The sequence below is a fragment of the Micromys minutus genome (assembly GCF_963924665.1).
Source record: "Micromys minutus genome assembly, chromosome: 15".
NCBI classification, from domain to species: Eukaryota; Metazoa; Chordata; class Mammalia; order Rodentia; family Muridae; genus Micromys; species Micromys minutus.
This window is the reverse complement of record NC_137984.1, coordinates 35,263,500-35,281,512: the sequence shown is the minus strand read 5'-3', so window position 1 is coordinate 35,281,512 and position 18,013 is coordinate 35,263,500. Positions and strand designations below refer to the sequence as shown.

The 18,013-nt window shown below is 43.7% G+C and overlaps 1 protein-coding gene across 1 annotated transcript; it reads left to right on the top strand.

The window, feature by feature from the left end:
- Window positions 1-14,419: 14,419 nt before the first annotated feature.
- Window positions 14,420-14,611, top strand: SMIM43 (small integral membrane protein 43; the record flags this gene model as incomplete). Its single annotated transcript, XM_080929206.1, has 1 exon — window positions 14,420-14,611. The coding sequence occupies one exon, from the start codon at window positions 14,420-14,422 to the stop codon at window positions 14,609-14,611; it is 192 nt and encodes a 63-aa protein (XP_080785332.1).
- Window positions 14,612-18,013: the final 3,402 nt, after the last annotated feature.

Below are 18,013 nucleotides of genomic sequence, written 5' to 3'. Positions count from 1 at the left end.
TACTGCCTGGAGGAGGTGGGAATAGTGTGGCCATCAAGGTGAGGACATTTAAGGTGATAAAACATTTTCATCTGAAGCTGGAAAGGTTTAGAACAGAATGGTGAGGGCCCCTCCCAACCTCCAACTTCCTGAGCCCCCACCTCCCACTCTCAATCCACTAAGTGCTAGCATACTGAAGCAGAAACAGGAGCAGACCAGATTGGCAAATTCACCCTCATTCTACCAAGGATTCTTGGTAGGATGGCTAAGAACCTCCTTAATTTGGGAGCCGACAAAAGCAATGAGTGAGTTATGAAGACAGAGTCTCCCATATATCCTCAAATTTGCAACCTTCCTGCCTCAGTCTCCCAAGTCCTAATATGAGAGGTACAAGTCACTACAACCAGTTGTGTTTTTTAAAAAGTGATTTTATCCCTTCTTGTTGAAGGCTTGAATATCACAGTTTGAAGCCCATTGTTATGTGTTCAAAACGTTAATATACTTTTATTTCGTCTTCTGTTTCAACTGCCATTACTCTTCCCATTTCTCCTTAGCGTTTTATCCTAATGAAATTTACTTGTGCTGAAAATACCTGATTTGTGAATTTTATCATAGTTCATTGTGATCATATCCACTGAACACAGTTGCAAAAACAATTTCTATTGTACTGACTTTCTGTTACAAGTAACTTGCATTTGATTAAAACAGCACAAACTACAATCTTAAGGAGTAAGCATATGGCTGATAGATGGCACGGATAACACAGGAAACACTAAGCAACGCTTCCAGGAAGTCTCAGATCCAAGAACTTGTGCACTGGGACTCTCTCAAGCTTCCCCACAGAAGGAATGTTTAGGTTCACGACCCTATTTATGCAAATCTGAGAAAGGAGGGGACTTTTCTTTGGCCAGGACAGTCAAGCTTGCTGGAGGTGGGTAACTGTCTTAGAACAGGAGGGCAGCCATTGCTTAGTGAGGCTGGCATCAACAAGAAGCACCGCGGCAGTATTTGGGTCGGCACACTGTCGGCACCGGATGTTCAGGGGAAGCATAGTTGTCACATGGCCTCAGCTTAGCCCAATTGGAAGACAGACGTCAGAGAAGGTTTAGGTTTTTGAGGGCATGTCCTTGAAGCAGATCGACGAGCCTTGTCCCTCCTGGTTTTACACCCCAGCTGTGACGTGAGGACTTGGTTCCACCGTGAACGCCTCACTCCAATGCACTGCTGCACCACAGGCCCCAAAGCAGTGGACCCAAGAAACCACGAGCTGTCAACAAAGCCATGACCCAAGATAAAACTTTTTTGTAAACTTTCTTTCATGGGTAAATAAATACCTGAGACATGAAAGGAGGAAAACTGACTTGTGCCTTGTCTGTTCTGCAGACAGGGCAACGAGGTGAAGAGAGTTGGAGCCCCACTTACTAAGAATGAAGCCAAGGCTTCCAGGGCTCAGACATGGAGTCACCACATCCTTTTTTCTTTTTTTAAGATGTATTTATTTATTACATATAAGTCCAGTGTAGCTATCTCAGACACACCAGAAGAGGGCATCAGCTCTCATTACAGATGGTTGTGAGCCACCATGTGGCTTCTAGGAATTGAACTCAGGAAGAACAGTCCAGGCTCTTGACCATTAAGCCATCTTTCCAGCTTCAAGTCACCACATTTTAATGGGAAGCAGAGTCTAATATTATATGTTTCTTGAAAATTCATATTCTGGGGTAACAAAGTTCCCAAAATTGTATCTACAGTAATAAATTTAAACAAATTTCATATTTCTATTATCAACCCTCTAGAAAAACAATTACCTGCAGTAATAAGTCACTTAAAACATATAATTGTTTTACTTTATATGCCTCATAACTGGAGAGTATAACCAGCAGTATTGCAAAATCTATCTCACAACTTGATTTCACATTATAAAAATAATTTATGGTGTAAAGAATAGTCTTGGATATACCATCATTGTGAGTGAGCCAATTTTTACAAATAGCCATCAACAGTCTTATAGAATGGCAGACACAATAATCATTCTTTTATTAATATTCTGTTTATGTTCAAGCTGAGCATAGATATTATTTCTCCATGGCAAAGTGAGTTTGTGAAATTCATTAAAAGCACAGTGTATGGATAATCTAGCAAGTACACCAGCATTCTGATACTTCTGTGAAATGATTATTGTGTTATAAAAGAAAACACAAGTCACAGATAGCCAATTGCTTCATAACATATTTTTCAAGTATTGCTCACTATTTCTAAAAATAATAGATAAAGTGAGATGCATTCATCCTCAATATTATCTGAAGAGTAACTCCTTGGGGTTTGAAAAATGCAGGATTCTTGAACCTTAAGCTGACACTATACATTGGTATGGCCTGAAGACCGTAAGAACTAACTTCCGGCAACTGCAGCTATCTGTACAAGGTCTGGATAAGAACATACCCTTCTTCTTCCCATCATGGATTCCTTCCTTGGGAAGACAGAAACTACATCTACCCCTTCTTCATATATTTCCAAGGACAAACCAAAGTACAATTACCCCAAAGTTTACCCCAGGTAACCAACTGTTTTATTGAGCCTATATCATGGGTGAAGGGTTGTGTGCCAGAGCGTAGGTAACCCCCCAAGCAGCTTCACTTTTTAAAAAAGATTTATTTATTTTACATATGTGAACACACCTTCATTCTTCTCAGACACACCAGAAGAGGGTATTGATCCCATTACAGATGGTTGTGAGCCACCATATGGTTGCAGGGAATTGAACTCAGGTCCTCTAGAAGAGCAGTCAGTGCTCTTAGCTGCTGAGCAGTCTCCAGGCCTCGTTGGAAAGTCCTTACTCAGCACAAATAATGGTTTCCCTCGTAGGTGCAACCCCTTCCCTTAACTTCCCCTAGTGTATGTACTCTTCCATCCACCAAGAACCTGTGGTCACATGTAATTAGGGAAGGATTGTAGACAAATGCCTCAGAGGAGCTGAGAACTCAGGTAAGGGGCCAACAACTTGGCTAAGCCCTCTTTCTTTGAGGGAATGTCACTGGTCAATGAACCTGGTGGTGATGGCCACCATACAATCAGGGATGGCTGATCTGATGTAGACAGCAAAGGAATCCCCTGGAGGGCCAAGGTTTACAGCTACATGGGAGGGGCCCACGAAGCCCCCTGTCTCTCCGAGGGACTAGAAGTTACAGATCACGACAAAGGTATGCTATTCTTCAGTGATGGAGCCATTGACTAGTTGCCTGTGCTCCAGCAGAGAACCTTATAACCATTCCTGTACTGGCAACTCAGTGGGTCACACATAGAAAAAAAAGACATGAAAGTAGGAAGGGAAGAAGGGTTTGGACAGGAGACAGAGGGGGATGGGAAAGGGGAATGGGTGAAACTTATTAAAATCTGTTATATAGATTATGAAACAGAGAGCAGGGCATGGTGGAACACACTTTTGATCCCAGCACTGGGGAGGCAGAGGCAGGCAGAGCTCTGAGAGTTCAAAGTCAGCCTGGTCCACAAAGAGTTCCAGGATAGCCTGGGCTATAATAGAGAAACCCTATTTAAATATACAGTATATATTAAATAGATAAATATTATATTAATATACTAATTATATTATATTGAAACAAAGAATAAAAAAGGCAGAAAACAAAACATCATACAACCCAAACAAACAACAACAAAACACAAGCTAACACTACTGCTCACCTCACTCAGTATCTCATTAACAAGGCAGTCTTTCTCACACCCTTTCCAGGTAGGCAAGGCTCTGGGTTTGCTCAAGGAACTTGAAGAGATCCATGTAAACAGCTAGGAGCCTCTATGGGCAGAGTCCTTTTGATTTGAAAGAGAATCTGATACCTCAGCAACTGGTTCGGGCTGGTTCTCAGTTTTTCTACAAAACAAAACACAAGAGAGAGACATTTTACCACAGAAGAAAGAGTTAAAAAGAAGAGCAGGGCCTGCCCTCCTGGCCTTGTGATTTCCTCTGGGGAACTGCCCTGATGTGCTCAGTCTTGCTTCCTGCTTTGCAGTGAAGTGGCTGGTTAGAAAGAGCTCCTTACATCGAATGACTACATAAAAGCAAAGGGAATGATGCCCTGGCTTGGGAGTGCAGAAGTCTCTGTTATGGGTCAAGGTCATCCCAAGAGCAAATTGCTCTCCAGAAAAAAAGGCACTTTGGGCTTCAAACCGTGCTTATAATCAAAGCAGCTGGGGGGCAATTCACCCGGATAATCTCCTCTTCCACCACCCCTGGTTTTGGCAGAGAGAATGTAAGCCATCTGAGTCTTGGAACTGGAGGATGTGAAGATAATTGTGTGCATGTCCCTAATTTAGGGGGACAGTGACACAAAGAAGCTATCACCATGCCCAGAGTTCAGGACTTGTGCCAGCAAAGACTGTCCAAAATGCTGGCCCCTTAAATGTTGTAGTGTCAGAGTTGATATCCAAACACATAGAGCCACAATGTGCAAGGCAAAGATTTTAACTGAGCCAGGCCACCTGCTATCCTCGGCTTCAAGACTGAGCAAGTGACCCTTGCTCAGCAGCAGCAGGGAGAATCTTCCCTAGGTCTTGGATGACCTTTGCAAGCAAACAAAGCTTAAGAGAAGAAGAATGTTTGTGATTAGCATTTATATAGACAGATGTTATCAGTTTTTAAGTTATTGTAGTCGGCCATTTTCAGATCCTGACTCTCAGGAGGTAACTGTGGTCCCTTGGCTTGAAAAACATCTGCACGATAGAAACATAAATCTCCTTTAACTCGAGAAGTAGAAATAAGACTTTGGAAACAAGTCTGGAAGCTGAACAATAGGGAGACTGGAGACCCCGTTATTATTTAACCCATATTAGTGAAGGCAGAAATGGGGGAGCCAGCTTCCAACGTTAAGCTTCCACGCCCACTTTTTCTACAACCCCTGAGAATCCAAGGGGATTCAGCAGAAGGGAGGTCACGTGGTAAATAACAAAGATGTCAGCAAAGCAAGCTGACGTCTGGCTGCTTTCCTCCTCCAAAACCCCTGCCAGCTGACGAATGGGTGAGGTACAGAGGTGCTGGGCACTGAGTTGAGAGGCTGGCTGTGGTCCAGCTGGGATGGGTGGGCGGAGAAATTCTTGATGGATCCCGAAGTTCAGAGCCTGTAGCTCAGCCCTACAAGCCATGGAGAGATTGATTATAAAGAGCACAGACGGGCGCCAGAGGAGAAGGAACAAGCACCTCTTAGGGTATCGCCAAGTTTCTGTTTCATTATTGAGTAATTGCTGTAATAGTTATGTGTAGTACAACCAAAGATTTCAGATGGAAGGAAACCCACAATGGTGTATTGGTAGTCAGGTACCATTAGGTTTATCAGTACCAAGAGCATTTTCTTTTTACATGTTCTGTGGGTCATAAAAAAATAGGACAGTGTCTTCGTTGTTGAATTTATCACCCCTATGGCTTATGAACTTATGGGAAAAGGAAAAGGGGTTGGAGTCTGTTACACCTCTGAAACTGGACATCTTGTTTAGGGGTTGTCATGTAGTCATCTGAAGGCAGCACGTACAATCGAGTGTGCATAAACACAATCGTAACTTGTAATGCATTTGTTAAGATCTCCAGAGGAAAAGCTCCCAGCGGGGCTGTGTGTATATTTTCTTTGCATGCTTCACACAGTATTCTACTTAGTTACAGTTCAACTACTGGATGTCTTTAAAGTATTTTAGCCTCCTTTGACAGATAAGGAAAGTGATGGTTTCTGCAAAGTCCTCTTAGAAATACCAAATTGTAAAAATGATAGAATGTGGTTTTGTCCAACATAGGATGAAAACAAGGCTTGGGGACTGGTTGGATTGCTAGCCCAAACAATACCACCAGGGCTGCAGGCTTTGTCTGTTTGCTTTGCCATGCGTTTATCAAGTGAGTTTACCCTGTGGCTGTTCTGGAGGATTCAGGCTGACTGCCAGCAGAAACTTGGATGCCATTCTGACTTGCTTATATATGGAGAGAGAGGAGAGAAAGAAAAAAAGGACAGGGATGAAGAGAAGAGAGGACAGAGGGAGGTAAGGAGGGAGGGAGAGATGGAGAGGGAAAGAGAGAGAATCCGTAAGTGTGATTACAGGATCACATTAACCTTCAGGGCAGAAATTCTTTTGGGCTTCCTATGTCTTTTCTCTCCCCTCCAGTAGAACATCTGGACCTCCTGCTGTGGAGGAAACCTCCCTGCCTCCTGGCTTCTTGAGGTACATTGGAAAGAGGCAGATAACTGGCCCTTGGCTCTTGCAGAGGGATTCCACTCCTCCAGCGTGGTGGCCTTTCCAACACAGTGGAAGCAGGCTCTGTAGTACTGATCAGTCTTTGTGCCTCTGGCACCAGGCTGTGGTTCTGTGGTATCTAGACTTCACTGCTTTGCATCTCTCCCCACTCAACAGCCTGTATGCCTACTGACGATGCCTACAGAAGCGTTGTTCAGCTTTTGGGAAGGCTTAGTCATATATTTCCATTAGATTAAGTTAATGTAGGCCACAGGCTCTCTTGTGGACCAAAAATAAGAAATCATTCTATTCTGTGAGTACATTTTTAGACCATTCAGGACCCACTTCTCTGAAACGGTTTTATCTGAGCCGAAAGGGAAGAGGGAGATTCCTGAATCAAGTCAGAATTCTGATTAAGAACAGTGGGTCTTGGTGGTAACTGAAAGTGTCCAGGAGACCCAGCTGGCAGGGTGGATTGCCTAAGTTAACAGCACTTGAAATACCCAGGGCAACTCACGGCACCTTGTCTCATAGAAAACGATAGAGCGTTGGGGGCCAGGGCTGGGATCCAAGTCTAGCTGTCTTAGTGTTCACTGGGGATGTGTGAACAACAGCTTGGAGCACCAGATGTGAGCGCTCAGGCTGAGGCTGTAAGAGTAGCCAGATCCAACAAGCTAGCAACTCACCAGGGCCCTTCCCTTTCATTTTGTTTCCTCTTGGGGTAGCCCACTTTAGCTGTGATGTACCTGCATTTGCTCACAAAATCATCATCTCCTATAGAGTTTGTAGACCTTGTTGGTGTCAGCAGCCTCGCCACTGTTATTAAAACTGGGTTGAATGAAGATTTGTTGCTCAATAATGCTAAGATTCTTCCTTTTGCTCCATGACAGTATTAATCCCAGTCTCAGGTTAACTACAGGTGTATTGACTCCAGTGTTCCTGGCTAACTTACCAGAAAGACTCTAGTGTAAAGAAACCCTGCTCGGGCAGGATTGCACTCTGCTACTTTATGTGTTTCTTCAGTAATGGAAGCATCTTCTGTTGTGTTTACATTCCAAGCCAAGGACAGAATTGAAACTGGTTTTTGTAGAACTATCCTAAGTGATAAATTCTGGGATCATCCTACATTCCTGGGCTGCCTAGTTCTATGTCAACCTGAGTCATCTGGGAAGAGGGAACCTCAGTTGGAAAAATGTCTTAGGATGGGGCTACAGACAGGGAAGCCTGTAGGACATTAGTGGTTGATATGGGAAGACCAGTCTACTGTGGGTGGTGTCATCCCTAGGCTGGTGGCCCTGGATTCTATAAGAAAGCAGGTTGAGTAAGTCATGATGAGCAAGCCAATAAGAAGCACCCCTCCATGGCCTCCATATCAGCTCCTTTTCTCTAGGTTCCTGCCCTGCATGAATTCCTGTCCTGACTTATTTCAATTATGAATTATGATGTGAAATATGAGCCAAACAAACTCCTTCCTCAGAACTTAATTTTGATCCTTTCTTATCTTGATTTTGATCTCATTATAAAGCATTGCATAACCACTTCAGCTATTCCCATGGGATGGAGTGAAGAGGAAGTCTGGAGTGTGGGTACTGCTGTTGGTTAGTTAACTTTATACAATATCTTCAAGTAGAATGACTCACCTTTCTGCCCTCCCACCGAGATGGACATCCTCATGGCTTTCCCAACCCTCCTCTGGCTTGTAACAATCGTGAGTAGGGACAGTTTCAAGAGACTCCAGTTTGGATCATGTAAAAATAGACATGGTGCTATATTGGCGAATGAACCAGAGGCAAGGAAAATGTGTGTGTATATCACAATGTTGTGGGCGGCATGTCTATAATACATCTGAGATATTATTGGTTACAATGACTGGGGCTGACTTCAACCTTTACTGGCTAGGACAGCATGCCCTGGGGCCTGGAGACATCCACAGAGTAAGCATTCCATCCCAGAACATAATGAAGTGCTTTGAAAACCACCTTATCTAATCAGAGCTATCTACATCTAACTCAGTTTCCATGGCCCACAGCAACTAGGGAAATGTGCAGGAGAATCCAGTCCTGTCTGTGGATCCCAGTCAAGCCACCTCTCAAGAATAGATCATGGAGCAGAATATTTCTTTTGTTTCTCTTGTTCATTTCAGACCAAACTGAGCTAGCCTTATAAAGGTTCTGGAAGCCTCCTGCTCCTTTGCCACCACCCCGTCTCACCCCACCCCCCACTACAAAGCTGCCTCCATCCTGTAGAGGCCCCCCCAAAAAATGACCACATTCTATTCTGGTGCCTTTCTGGTTCTGAAGCACAACATTAGCTCTTTCTGTAAATGTCTGTGGTGCTGGTTATGGCACAGGAGGCGCTCTAAAGGGAGCTAAAGGGAGGTAGGGAGTAACCAGGAAGCCAAATAGCTTTTAATGAAGCACCGCAGATGTCATAGGCCAGACCTTGCGATCTGGAACAGCATCCTGTGGGGAGGAGACAAAAGGCTTGAAAAGACACAAATCCTGATGGAAGGGGGAGGGGGCAAGTGGAAGTGTGAGCATAATCCACTTGTGGGTGGTGGCCAGGATTCCAGCATTCCTACCTGTGCATACAAGGGCTCCTTTTAGCTGAGGAATGTGCATAGCTTTAATCTGTAGTGAGCTTCTCTTCCTTTAAAAAAACAGGCTTTCTTTCCACGCCTTTCCACTAATATGCCTACCGAAGAAGAGAAGGATTTGTTCCTCTGAGCTATGTAAATCTTGAACCCAAAATTCAGATGGTCTTAGATAATATAAAATGCTATCATAGCCTGGAGACATGGGGTACATTAAATGCTGTTTTTGTGGTAACGAATTAGTTTGAGTGCAAATTCTATTGACAGTGGACTAAGTATTTATTAATATTTATTAATTTTTTAAAGTTACTGAGATAATGTGTGATCTAAGTAGTTAGGTTTAGAAATGTTGACATGAATCTGAACCTGGCAACATCAGACCGTTCTTCAGGCTGATAGTAGTTCACTTGAAGTTTTGACCTTTGAGATTTTTTTTTTCCCTCTGAGATGGGGTCTCACACAACCCAGGCTGCCTTTGGATTAACGAGCCTCCCACACCCTCTCAAATTCTGGGATCACATGTGTGCGCCACCACATTCACCTCAGCCTTCAAGGTTTCCAGGAGAGGGTCCTTGTCCTTCCTTCCTGGTCTTGCCAGGCATCTATTTGTTCTATGGCAACCTGCCTCCGGGAGTGCCTCCTCCTACCCCACCTCGCCCAGGACCCCATCTCTTGGTGCAGACCCAGGGTCCCCTTAGTTCTTTCTTGCCAGCCCATATCAGTCTATCCTCCATCTTCATTCCTTTGAGTCAGCTACTCATCTGCAGACACACTTCCTACCATGGATGTCCAGTGGCCACTCTGGGCTGGAATGAAAGTAAGGAATTTTACTATCCTTCCTGCCCTCCATTTTGGTCTCTCCAGAACTGCTCTTAATCCTACCTGAACACGATGACTGGGAGTCAGCCTCTTTATGAGAATCCCAGTCCCCACAGCTCTTTCCCTCTGCCCTCTCAGCCATTCCTCCTAGCCCAGCTTCATTCCTTTGTGTCATTTGCTGAGTAGCATAAGCACTCTGTTCCAGGGACCCCACAGCCACTACACTTGCCTGGGTTTCAGAGTAGGCAAAAGCAACCATGGAATAAAACACCTACCCAACAAAGACAAGACCAGATATTTATGCCAAGAAACACTTCAAACACTTCAGATTTCTAGATCCCAGCACAAAAACAGAAACATGAGCAGCCAAGACAATATGCCTCTTTAAAGGCCCAGTCACTCCATTACAATAGGCCTTGAGAAATTCAATTTAGTTGAAGCACAAGACAAGGACATAAAAAGGTAATTATGAATATGTCAAGGACCTAAATGAAGAAATGAAAAATAAAGAAATACTTTAATGAAGACCATGAAAATACAATTTAATGAAATAATGAAAACATTTTAAGACACAAAAGTAGAAATAGAATAAATTCAAACTGAAGAAAAACTTGAAATAAAAAACAAACAAACAAAAATTCCAAAAATCCAGAAAACCTTAAAGATCAGCCTCACCAACCGATCAGAAGACATGGAAAGAAAAGCTCTCAGATGTTGAGGACAAGGAAAGAAATGGTTAACTTGTTAAAGAAGTGTAAAAATATTTTAAAAAGTCTAGGCACAAAGCATCCAGGAAATCTGAAACACTATGCAACTCTTCTTGGATGGGGGCGGCTGCTCCTTTACATGGCCTCTCACAACTGTCTATAACTCCCAGATCTGACACCCTCACACAGACATACTTGCAGGCAAAAACAACAATGCACATAAAATAAAAATAAATAAAATTTTAAGAGGGAAAGAAAAGACCAAATATAAGAATACTAGGAATAGAGGAAGGAGAAAAAAACAGGTCAAAGGCACAGAAAGTATTTTCAACAAAATCATAGAGTAAAACTTCCCTAACCTTAAGCAGATGCCTGCAAAGGGTCAAGAAGCATAGAGAACACCAAATAGATTGGACTAAAAATAGAAAGTCACCTTGGAGCATAATAATCAAAACATTAGACATACAGAACAAAGAATGGCTATTATAAGCCTCAAGGGAAAAAGACCAAGTAACATATAAGGGCAGACTTATTAGAATTACACCCGACTTCCCAATGAAAGTGCTAAAAGCCAGAAGGGCTTGGGTAGATAAGAGACCACAGATGCCAGTCTAGACTACTATACCCATCAAAGCATTCAATCATAGCAGACGAAGAAAATACGACATTCCAAATTTAAAACCAAATTCAAGCAATTTTATCTACCAATGAAACCCTACAGAAGGTGCTTGAAGGTTAACTCCAATCTGAAGAGATTAACTGTATCCAAGGACACACAGCAGGTAGGTAATCAGATCATGGAACCTTTTTGTGCTTCAGTTTTCATCCTTGAAGCCAGTGGATATCTAGCTGGCATATGAGTTTTTTAATCTAACACCTTGTTAACTATGGTGCTTACCTCATGTGCAGTGTGTAAGTAATGCTTTCCTAGTCAGCTAGCATGCTTACGTGCAAGCTGTCTTTAGCCTCCTTCCCTGGCTGGAGGTGGGTAGCAGGAACCACGTCCTGACCCTGAGGTTGTTGATCTCAGAACATCAGAGGGTAGACATATGTTCCTCTCCAATCATTACCCCCGGTCTGTCCTTTCCCAAGTGTGAGTCTGGCATAAAGGATGTTTAGTCGTGTTTCCGGAATGACTCTTCGTGCCCGTTTCTCTGCACTGTGTCAGAGTGGGGTAGAAACTATATCTGATACCCAGGTTTCCATAATAGGATGAGGAAACGGAAACTTAGCTTGGGGATTTGCTCTGGTGCCAAGATTACATAAAACGGAGAAATCTACCCAGATGAACATGTGCTGTTTCCAGCTCTGGGATTCTGGAAAGTCGGAATTCTTAAATATGGATAAGAATTTAGCCTCTACTCAGTAACTGTGACAGCTGATCATTGGTAACACCAGCAATCAGACTTGGTCCTGGTTGGCCATTTTCTGGGGGCAAACACTCTGCCTTGTTTGAGTTTCTGTCCTGACTTTCTTCAGTGATAAACAGTGACATGGAAGTGTAAGCCAAACAAACCTTGTCTTCCCCAAGTTGCTTTTGGTCACAGTGTTTCATCAAAGCATTAGAAGCCCTAACAAAGACAATGCCTTCACTGAGCAAGCATGGTTAGGAAGAATCAAGCAAGAATATGTAGCAGACCCATCTGACAGCAGCATTAATGTATATCACAAGTACATTAATAATGGAGGTGCATAGAAAAAAAATCAATGGGAGGATGAGGCTTGAATATGTAGTCATTTGTTGTTAACATTATTAATTTATATAATTTCTAATAATAGCACTATTTTAGCATTTTTTTCTTGAAACATTTAAGAATAATTCCTAGGAGCCAGTTCCAACATTGATAGCCCTGCCTACAAAGTAGGCTTATATTTCTTTCTCTATATTTCTGTATCTCTATATCTTTATATCTCTATATTCTGTATATATATATATATATATATATATATATATATATATATATATATATATATAGTGTGTGTGTGTGTATAGTGCATATATAGTGTGTGAATAGAGAAAGAGAGAGACAAAGGAATGAGAAGACAGAGATAGATGTGGATTATATCTATCTATCTATCTATCTATCTATCTATCTATCCACTGACTGACTTTGTGCCCAGTAAGATGCTTACATCAAAGACTTGTAAAAATTTAACAGTAGCCTGTAATATTGGAGATCCTAGAAACAGAATGTTGATGCATGACACACATATAGAAAAATGAATTGTTAACATCCCAATCATTTTGACCTTCATAAGCACAACCAAGGAAAAGGTAGGCAAAAGGAACAGAAGGACTGGGAAGCCGTAACCATTGCCAGGTAGAGCCGAGACTAGGACTGAGCCCTGAACTCCCAGCATCCTGTCTGTATGACTTCTGACATCACCGAAATGATGTCACTTACTGTGAGCACTTCCTGTGCTCTAGGCTCAGGCTAGTACATAACCTGGGATATGTTTGTCAGGCCTCGTCCTACAATCTCGGTTTTGGCAGCTCTCAAATCTCTACACATAATGAAATAAAATTGGAGGTCTGGGAAGTAGCTTAGGTAAACTTTAGTGACAGCTGACTTGAAGGCCTCCAGGAAGATTTTCTGTGGCGTTCATGCCCCCAGATCCTAGGGATTTGAGCTGTTTAACCAGTAGGGTTTTGCAGAAGCCCCAAGGATGACCTGTGGTGACTCTCGATTTCTGCAGCTAGTGGGCACAGGCCCTACAGCCTCTGCCTAACACTGGGTGCTGCCTAACCTGTTCTGCCCTATTCTATTGTGTATGGAGGCCCATGGAGAAGCCCATTTCAAAGGGACTGAGGCCTCCTGCCTTAGCCCCCAAGTGCTGGGATTGTGTGGTGTATGTCAGAAAGTAGTTTCAGATTATTCTTGACTCACAGATATTTGGAGACACCAGCAACATTCTTGCTGGTTTTAGCCAGAGTTTGGGGTAACTAGTTACATGGTGTTAGGATGTGGGAATGAGGTGTCCTTCAAAAGTTGCACATGCTGAGGGAGTGGTCCCCAGCTGGAAGTAGCAATCGAGAGGTGGCTGAATCATAAGGATGCCAACTTCAGCGATGGATGAACGGATCCATAAATCAATTCAGGCCAGAATGGGCCCTCAGAAAGGAGGGCGTGGCTGGAGGCATTAACCACTGAGGGTGTGGCTTTGAAGAATGCCTGCTGTCCCTTCCACTTCCGCTGTCTTTTCCTTGGCTGTCATTTTGGGCTGCTTGGATAGTGCAAGAGGCCTAAAAACAGTGGAGTCAAACTCCTGCAATAATGACCCATAATCACCCTGCCCTCCTTAAAGCTGGTTTCTCTCAGATTTCTCTCCTGCCTTTTGTCACATAGATGAAAACTGACTGGCACATTCGATAACAAAGAACTTTGCTTTTCTCAAATACGAAGCTGTCGGGGTCTCTCAAAGCACCTGGAAGACTTCACTCACACACACACACACACACACACACACACACACACACACACACACACAATTTCAACAGAAAGCTTTTGTAAAATATCATTTTTGAAATGCCTTTTGCTGTCAGTGCTCTGTAAGGACCTTTGGCACAGAGGAGGGTGGGGGGAAGTTTTCTGTCAATGCATGTCCTTTGCAATTCTCACAGGCAAGGCAGCTTGAAGTGGGACTGTGGATGAATCTGTAGTCTACCTTACATCAAGGAGCATCTCCCAACCCTTCAGACGGCACCTTCAGGCACCTTTTATTTTTCTATATAAGTCTCTTTGGAAAGGTGCAAGTTGGGTAAATTGTGAAGAACCTTAATCACGAAGGGAGGGGACAGAGGTTTCACTGGCTGTCCCCAATGGGAGTCTTAAAAGACACCTGCAGCCAGCCAGCTGTCAGGGAATACTGGGCTGTTCCTCCTCGTCTCCACCCGCTGAAGTTCGCTCTGGAGAAGCTAGCTCGCATCTCCACACAGAAGACCCGAAGTGCTCGCTCGCAGAATTGGTCCCGGGTCCTGGCGCTCCTGGGGAGTCGCGGAGGCCGGGTGGACCACAGCAAAACTGGGAACCCGGGGGCGAACGTGCGGAGCCTTTCCAGGCGAAACACAGCGTGCACCGCCCGGGCGGCGCCCAGCATGGAGTGGAAGCTGAATCTGCTGCTCTACCTAGCGCTTTTCTTCTTCCTGCTCTTCCTCCTGTTTCTCCTGCTCTTCGTGGTCATCAAGCAGCTGAAGAACTCCGTGGCCAATACGGCCGGGACGCTGCAGCCCGGGCGCCTGTCGCTGCACCGGGAGCCCTGGGGTTTCAATAACGAGCACGCGGTGTGACCCGGCTGGCAGGGTCTCGGCTCCACAGGGATTCAGGTACACCCCTCTACAGCGGCCGGCGGCAAGGGGACACACTCCCTGTTCCTCCCGGGTCTCTAGACCCCCTACAGTGCAGTGGCCCGCGGGAACAGGAGTCTAGTCCGGGACCCGAGTTCTAGAGTAAGCAGAGACTCAGGAAGAGGGGACAGCACTGGGGCTGAGAATGGTGTACACATCTGAGAACTCTTTTTCCCAGACCAACTTCACTTGTATCTAAGGGTGGAAAACTCGACTATCCAGTCAACTCAGCTCAGCCACTTCCAACAAAATCATCTAAATTCTTTAAGAGAGCAAGCTTTGAGGGGCGTTTCAGTGGTGGTGCCCGAGAGAGAAATGATTCAGTGGCCTCTTTGGAGAGTGTGCAGGGGTGGGGGTTTCCTATTTTTTTGATTGCTATTCCTAGTCTAGCCTGAGGTTTGCCAAAGGTGGGCTTAGACTCTGGAAGAACAGAGGGCGAGTATGGGAATGATTCGCTGGAAAATGACCTTTGGATGATGGCTTGGAGGACACACAAAGTGGCTACTTTGCATAGTGTAGGAGGAGCAGAAAGCTGGTGAGAGGGGAGAGGCCTGTTTGTAGTTAACACATCAGACCTTTTGGGAAAGGCTGACTGTCAACAGTAGAACTCACCTGTGCAAGGTGGAACAGCGTTAGTTTGAGAGATCATTTTGTCCATCAGATCCGATTGCTTTTCCTAGATCTATGTCATCTGGACCCAGGCTGGTGCCCTTGAAGGGTGGCACCCAGGACCGAAACTCCTATCACAGCCTTGGAACCCTGCAAAGCTGGGCAGTGGAAGAAATCTTGCAAAAGGTATGTTGGGGCCCCTCACTATGACAGACTGTCTCAAGAGCCGGGGTCTAGCAAGGGAGGGGTCGGGATGCAAGAAATAGGCAGCAGGAAATTAAGGTTTTTTTCCTGAACTGGAGAGCTTCCGCCAGGATCAAGAAGCCAAGGTGGTTTCAGAACCTTTGCAAAAATCAACGAGGAGACTGGCGTTTGTGGGAATTAGAAAAGAGAAGCCAGGAGATTTGCAAATTTAATAGCCACCCCCTTCCATCTTTTTTGAAAATAGTAGATAATGTCATTTGTTTACAGTAGGGAGGGTTTGGGGTTAATTTTCTCAGGACAGGACAAACTACGACCTGGAAAGGCTCATTTCACACACACACACACACACACACACACACACACACAGAGAGAGAGAGAGAGAGAGAGAGAGAGAGAGGCAGAGACAGAGAGAGACAGAGAGAGACAGAGAGTCAGAGAGACAGACAGAGACAAAGACTGAGACTGAAGAGTTAAGACCCTTAACACTAAATTTTGCCTAGGCTGATAACACAGAGAATTGCTGGTAATTTTCCTCTTTTGGAAAAGAGGAAAGCAGGCCTGTCTAGGTGAGCAACGATTTTGGCCTGAGACAGTAAGTTGGCCTCCTACATATTCTATTTCATTTGGACACATAAGCTGGACTCAGATGAAGACAATGGTTTCTTTTAGCTATTATGTCTTGAGTAAATTCTCCTTATCATGTTTTTATCAGAGCTTTAGTAAACCTTGCTTTGGATTTCCAGTCAGAATGTGCATTGTGATTTGCACAATAATCTTCTAATTAGCTGATATCTCTGCAATGATGTTTTGTTACAGGCCTGCGTGGTTAATATGAATGTGGACAATAAACATGGGAGGGATTAATGAGCAATTATAGTTGTTTATGAGGACAGAAAATAATGATTTCATATGTGATAAATAATCAGAATATAGACCATTTAACCACCAACTTGGCTCCTTTACTTTGTCAATTTTTTCATCTTCCTGGCATTCCTGGGGTCCAAGAGTGTAACCACCCCAACACTTCACTGGCTGGAGAGAATAGGAAACGTGGACATCTCAGTGCAGGCCGGACTCTGCTGTTGAATAAACAAGTTGCTAAGAAAGGGCTGGCTGCCTTTCCACGTGGGGCTCAGGGCCATCTTATCACCACCACACTAACTAATTTGTTAATTACTAAGTTCTCATTTACATAGTCTTGCCCAAGGATGCGTATTCTTCTCAACTGGCATTTCCCTGGAACTTATTCTAAAGGACAGGAGTTAGGATGTCTCACATCTGCCAAACATGCTGCTGGCATCTTCTGCCTACCCTCTAGTTAGCAATTCTGCCTTTGAGAAGCTGACATCTGCAGAAGAAATGCCTCTTCTAATTCTTTTATCCCACCACCATTTTCCAAAACACAGCACAAGATTGAGCCCCTAAAGCAGAGATGCTTCTTGTTCATTTCTTTTCCGGAGGCAGAGACTTGCTGTGTAGCATGGGCTAGCCTGGGACTTGCTCTGGAGACCAGATTAACCTTGGGCTTGTGGCAATCATTCTGCATTCTGGTTTTACAGTAATGTTCCACCATGCTTGGCTTAAAATCTTACATTTGAACTAGATCTAATGAGCTGGCACCCACAGTACTCCTTCTCTGTACTGACTACTCAATTCATTGACCACACCTTGGCTCTGGGAGGTCTGTCAGTTCTACTATGTGAATGAGTAAGATAGAGTCTCATTATGGAGTCCATGCTGACCTGGTTCATCCTTCTGGTAAGGATGTACTGCCATGCCTTGTCATATTTTGAACAATGAGGTAAATACGGATTAGGCACCAGAACATTTGGTAAGTAGGAACATTTAAAATAACTCCTCACTTTGTAAATGTAATTTTATTATAAAATATTATTGTTCCATTTTCAACAACACAAAAGGACCTCACAAATGTTAGAATGCAAATTTCCTTCATTATAGGGAAATGGGCCATCATGATAAAATGCATTATTAGTGTTTTATTTTAAATGCTACTGTTTAATAACTAGGTATATATTTAGTTGTTTAAATGGTAATCTTGATTGTTCACTCATTTCCAAGCTTGTAATATAATAAATCTATAGTTCTGACTAGAGAAGATCATTCTGTTGAATGAGAGTGATGTCACAATCCCATTTGCAAAATCTAAACTGCCTGATAAAATAGTCTCTATGCCCACACTTCAACTGCAGGGCACGGGTATAACTGTGGGGCTGATGCCCTCTGGTACAGTCCTACGGCGCGGGGATTTGCCCAGAGCATGCCCCACACTGGCTTCTTGGGAGAAAGGGTTTGTTTTTGGTTCATTGCAGAGGTGGAAACTTGGAATAAGGTATGCAAAAAAAAAAAAAAAAAAAAAAAAAAAAAAAAAAAAAACCCACAACACCCTATTTTTAATGTGACATTCTAATGTTCCCAGTTTTGCCTAGTTTCAGACTAAGTACACTAGAATTCAATTTTATAAACTGTAAGAATTCTGAGCATTGTGAATGGCTAAGCCATTGAAAGAATAGG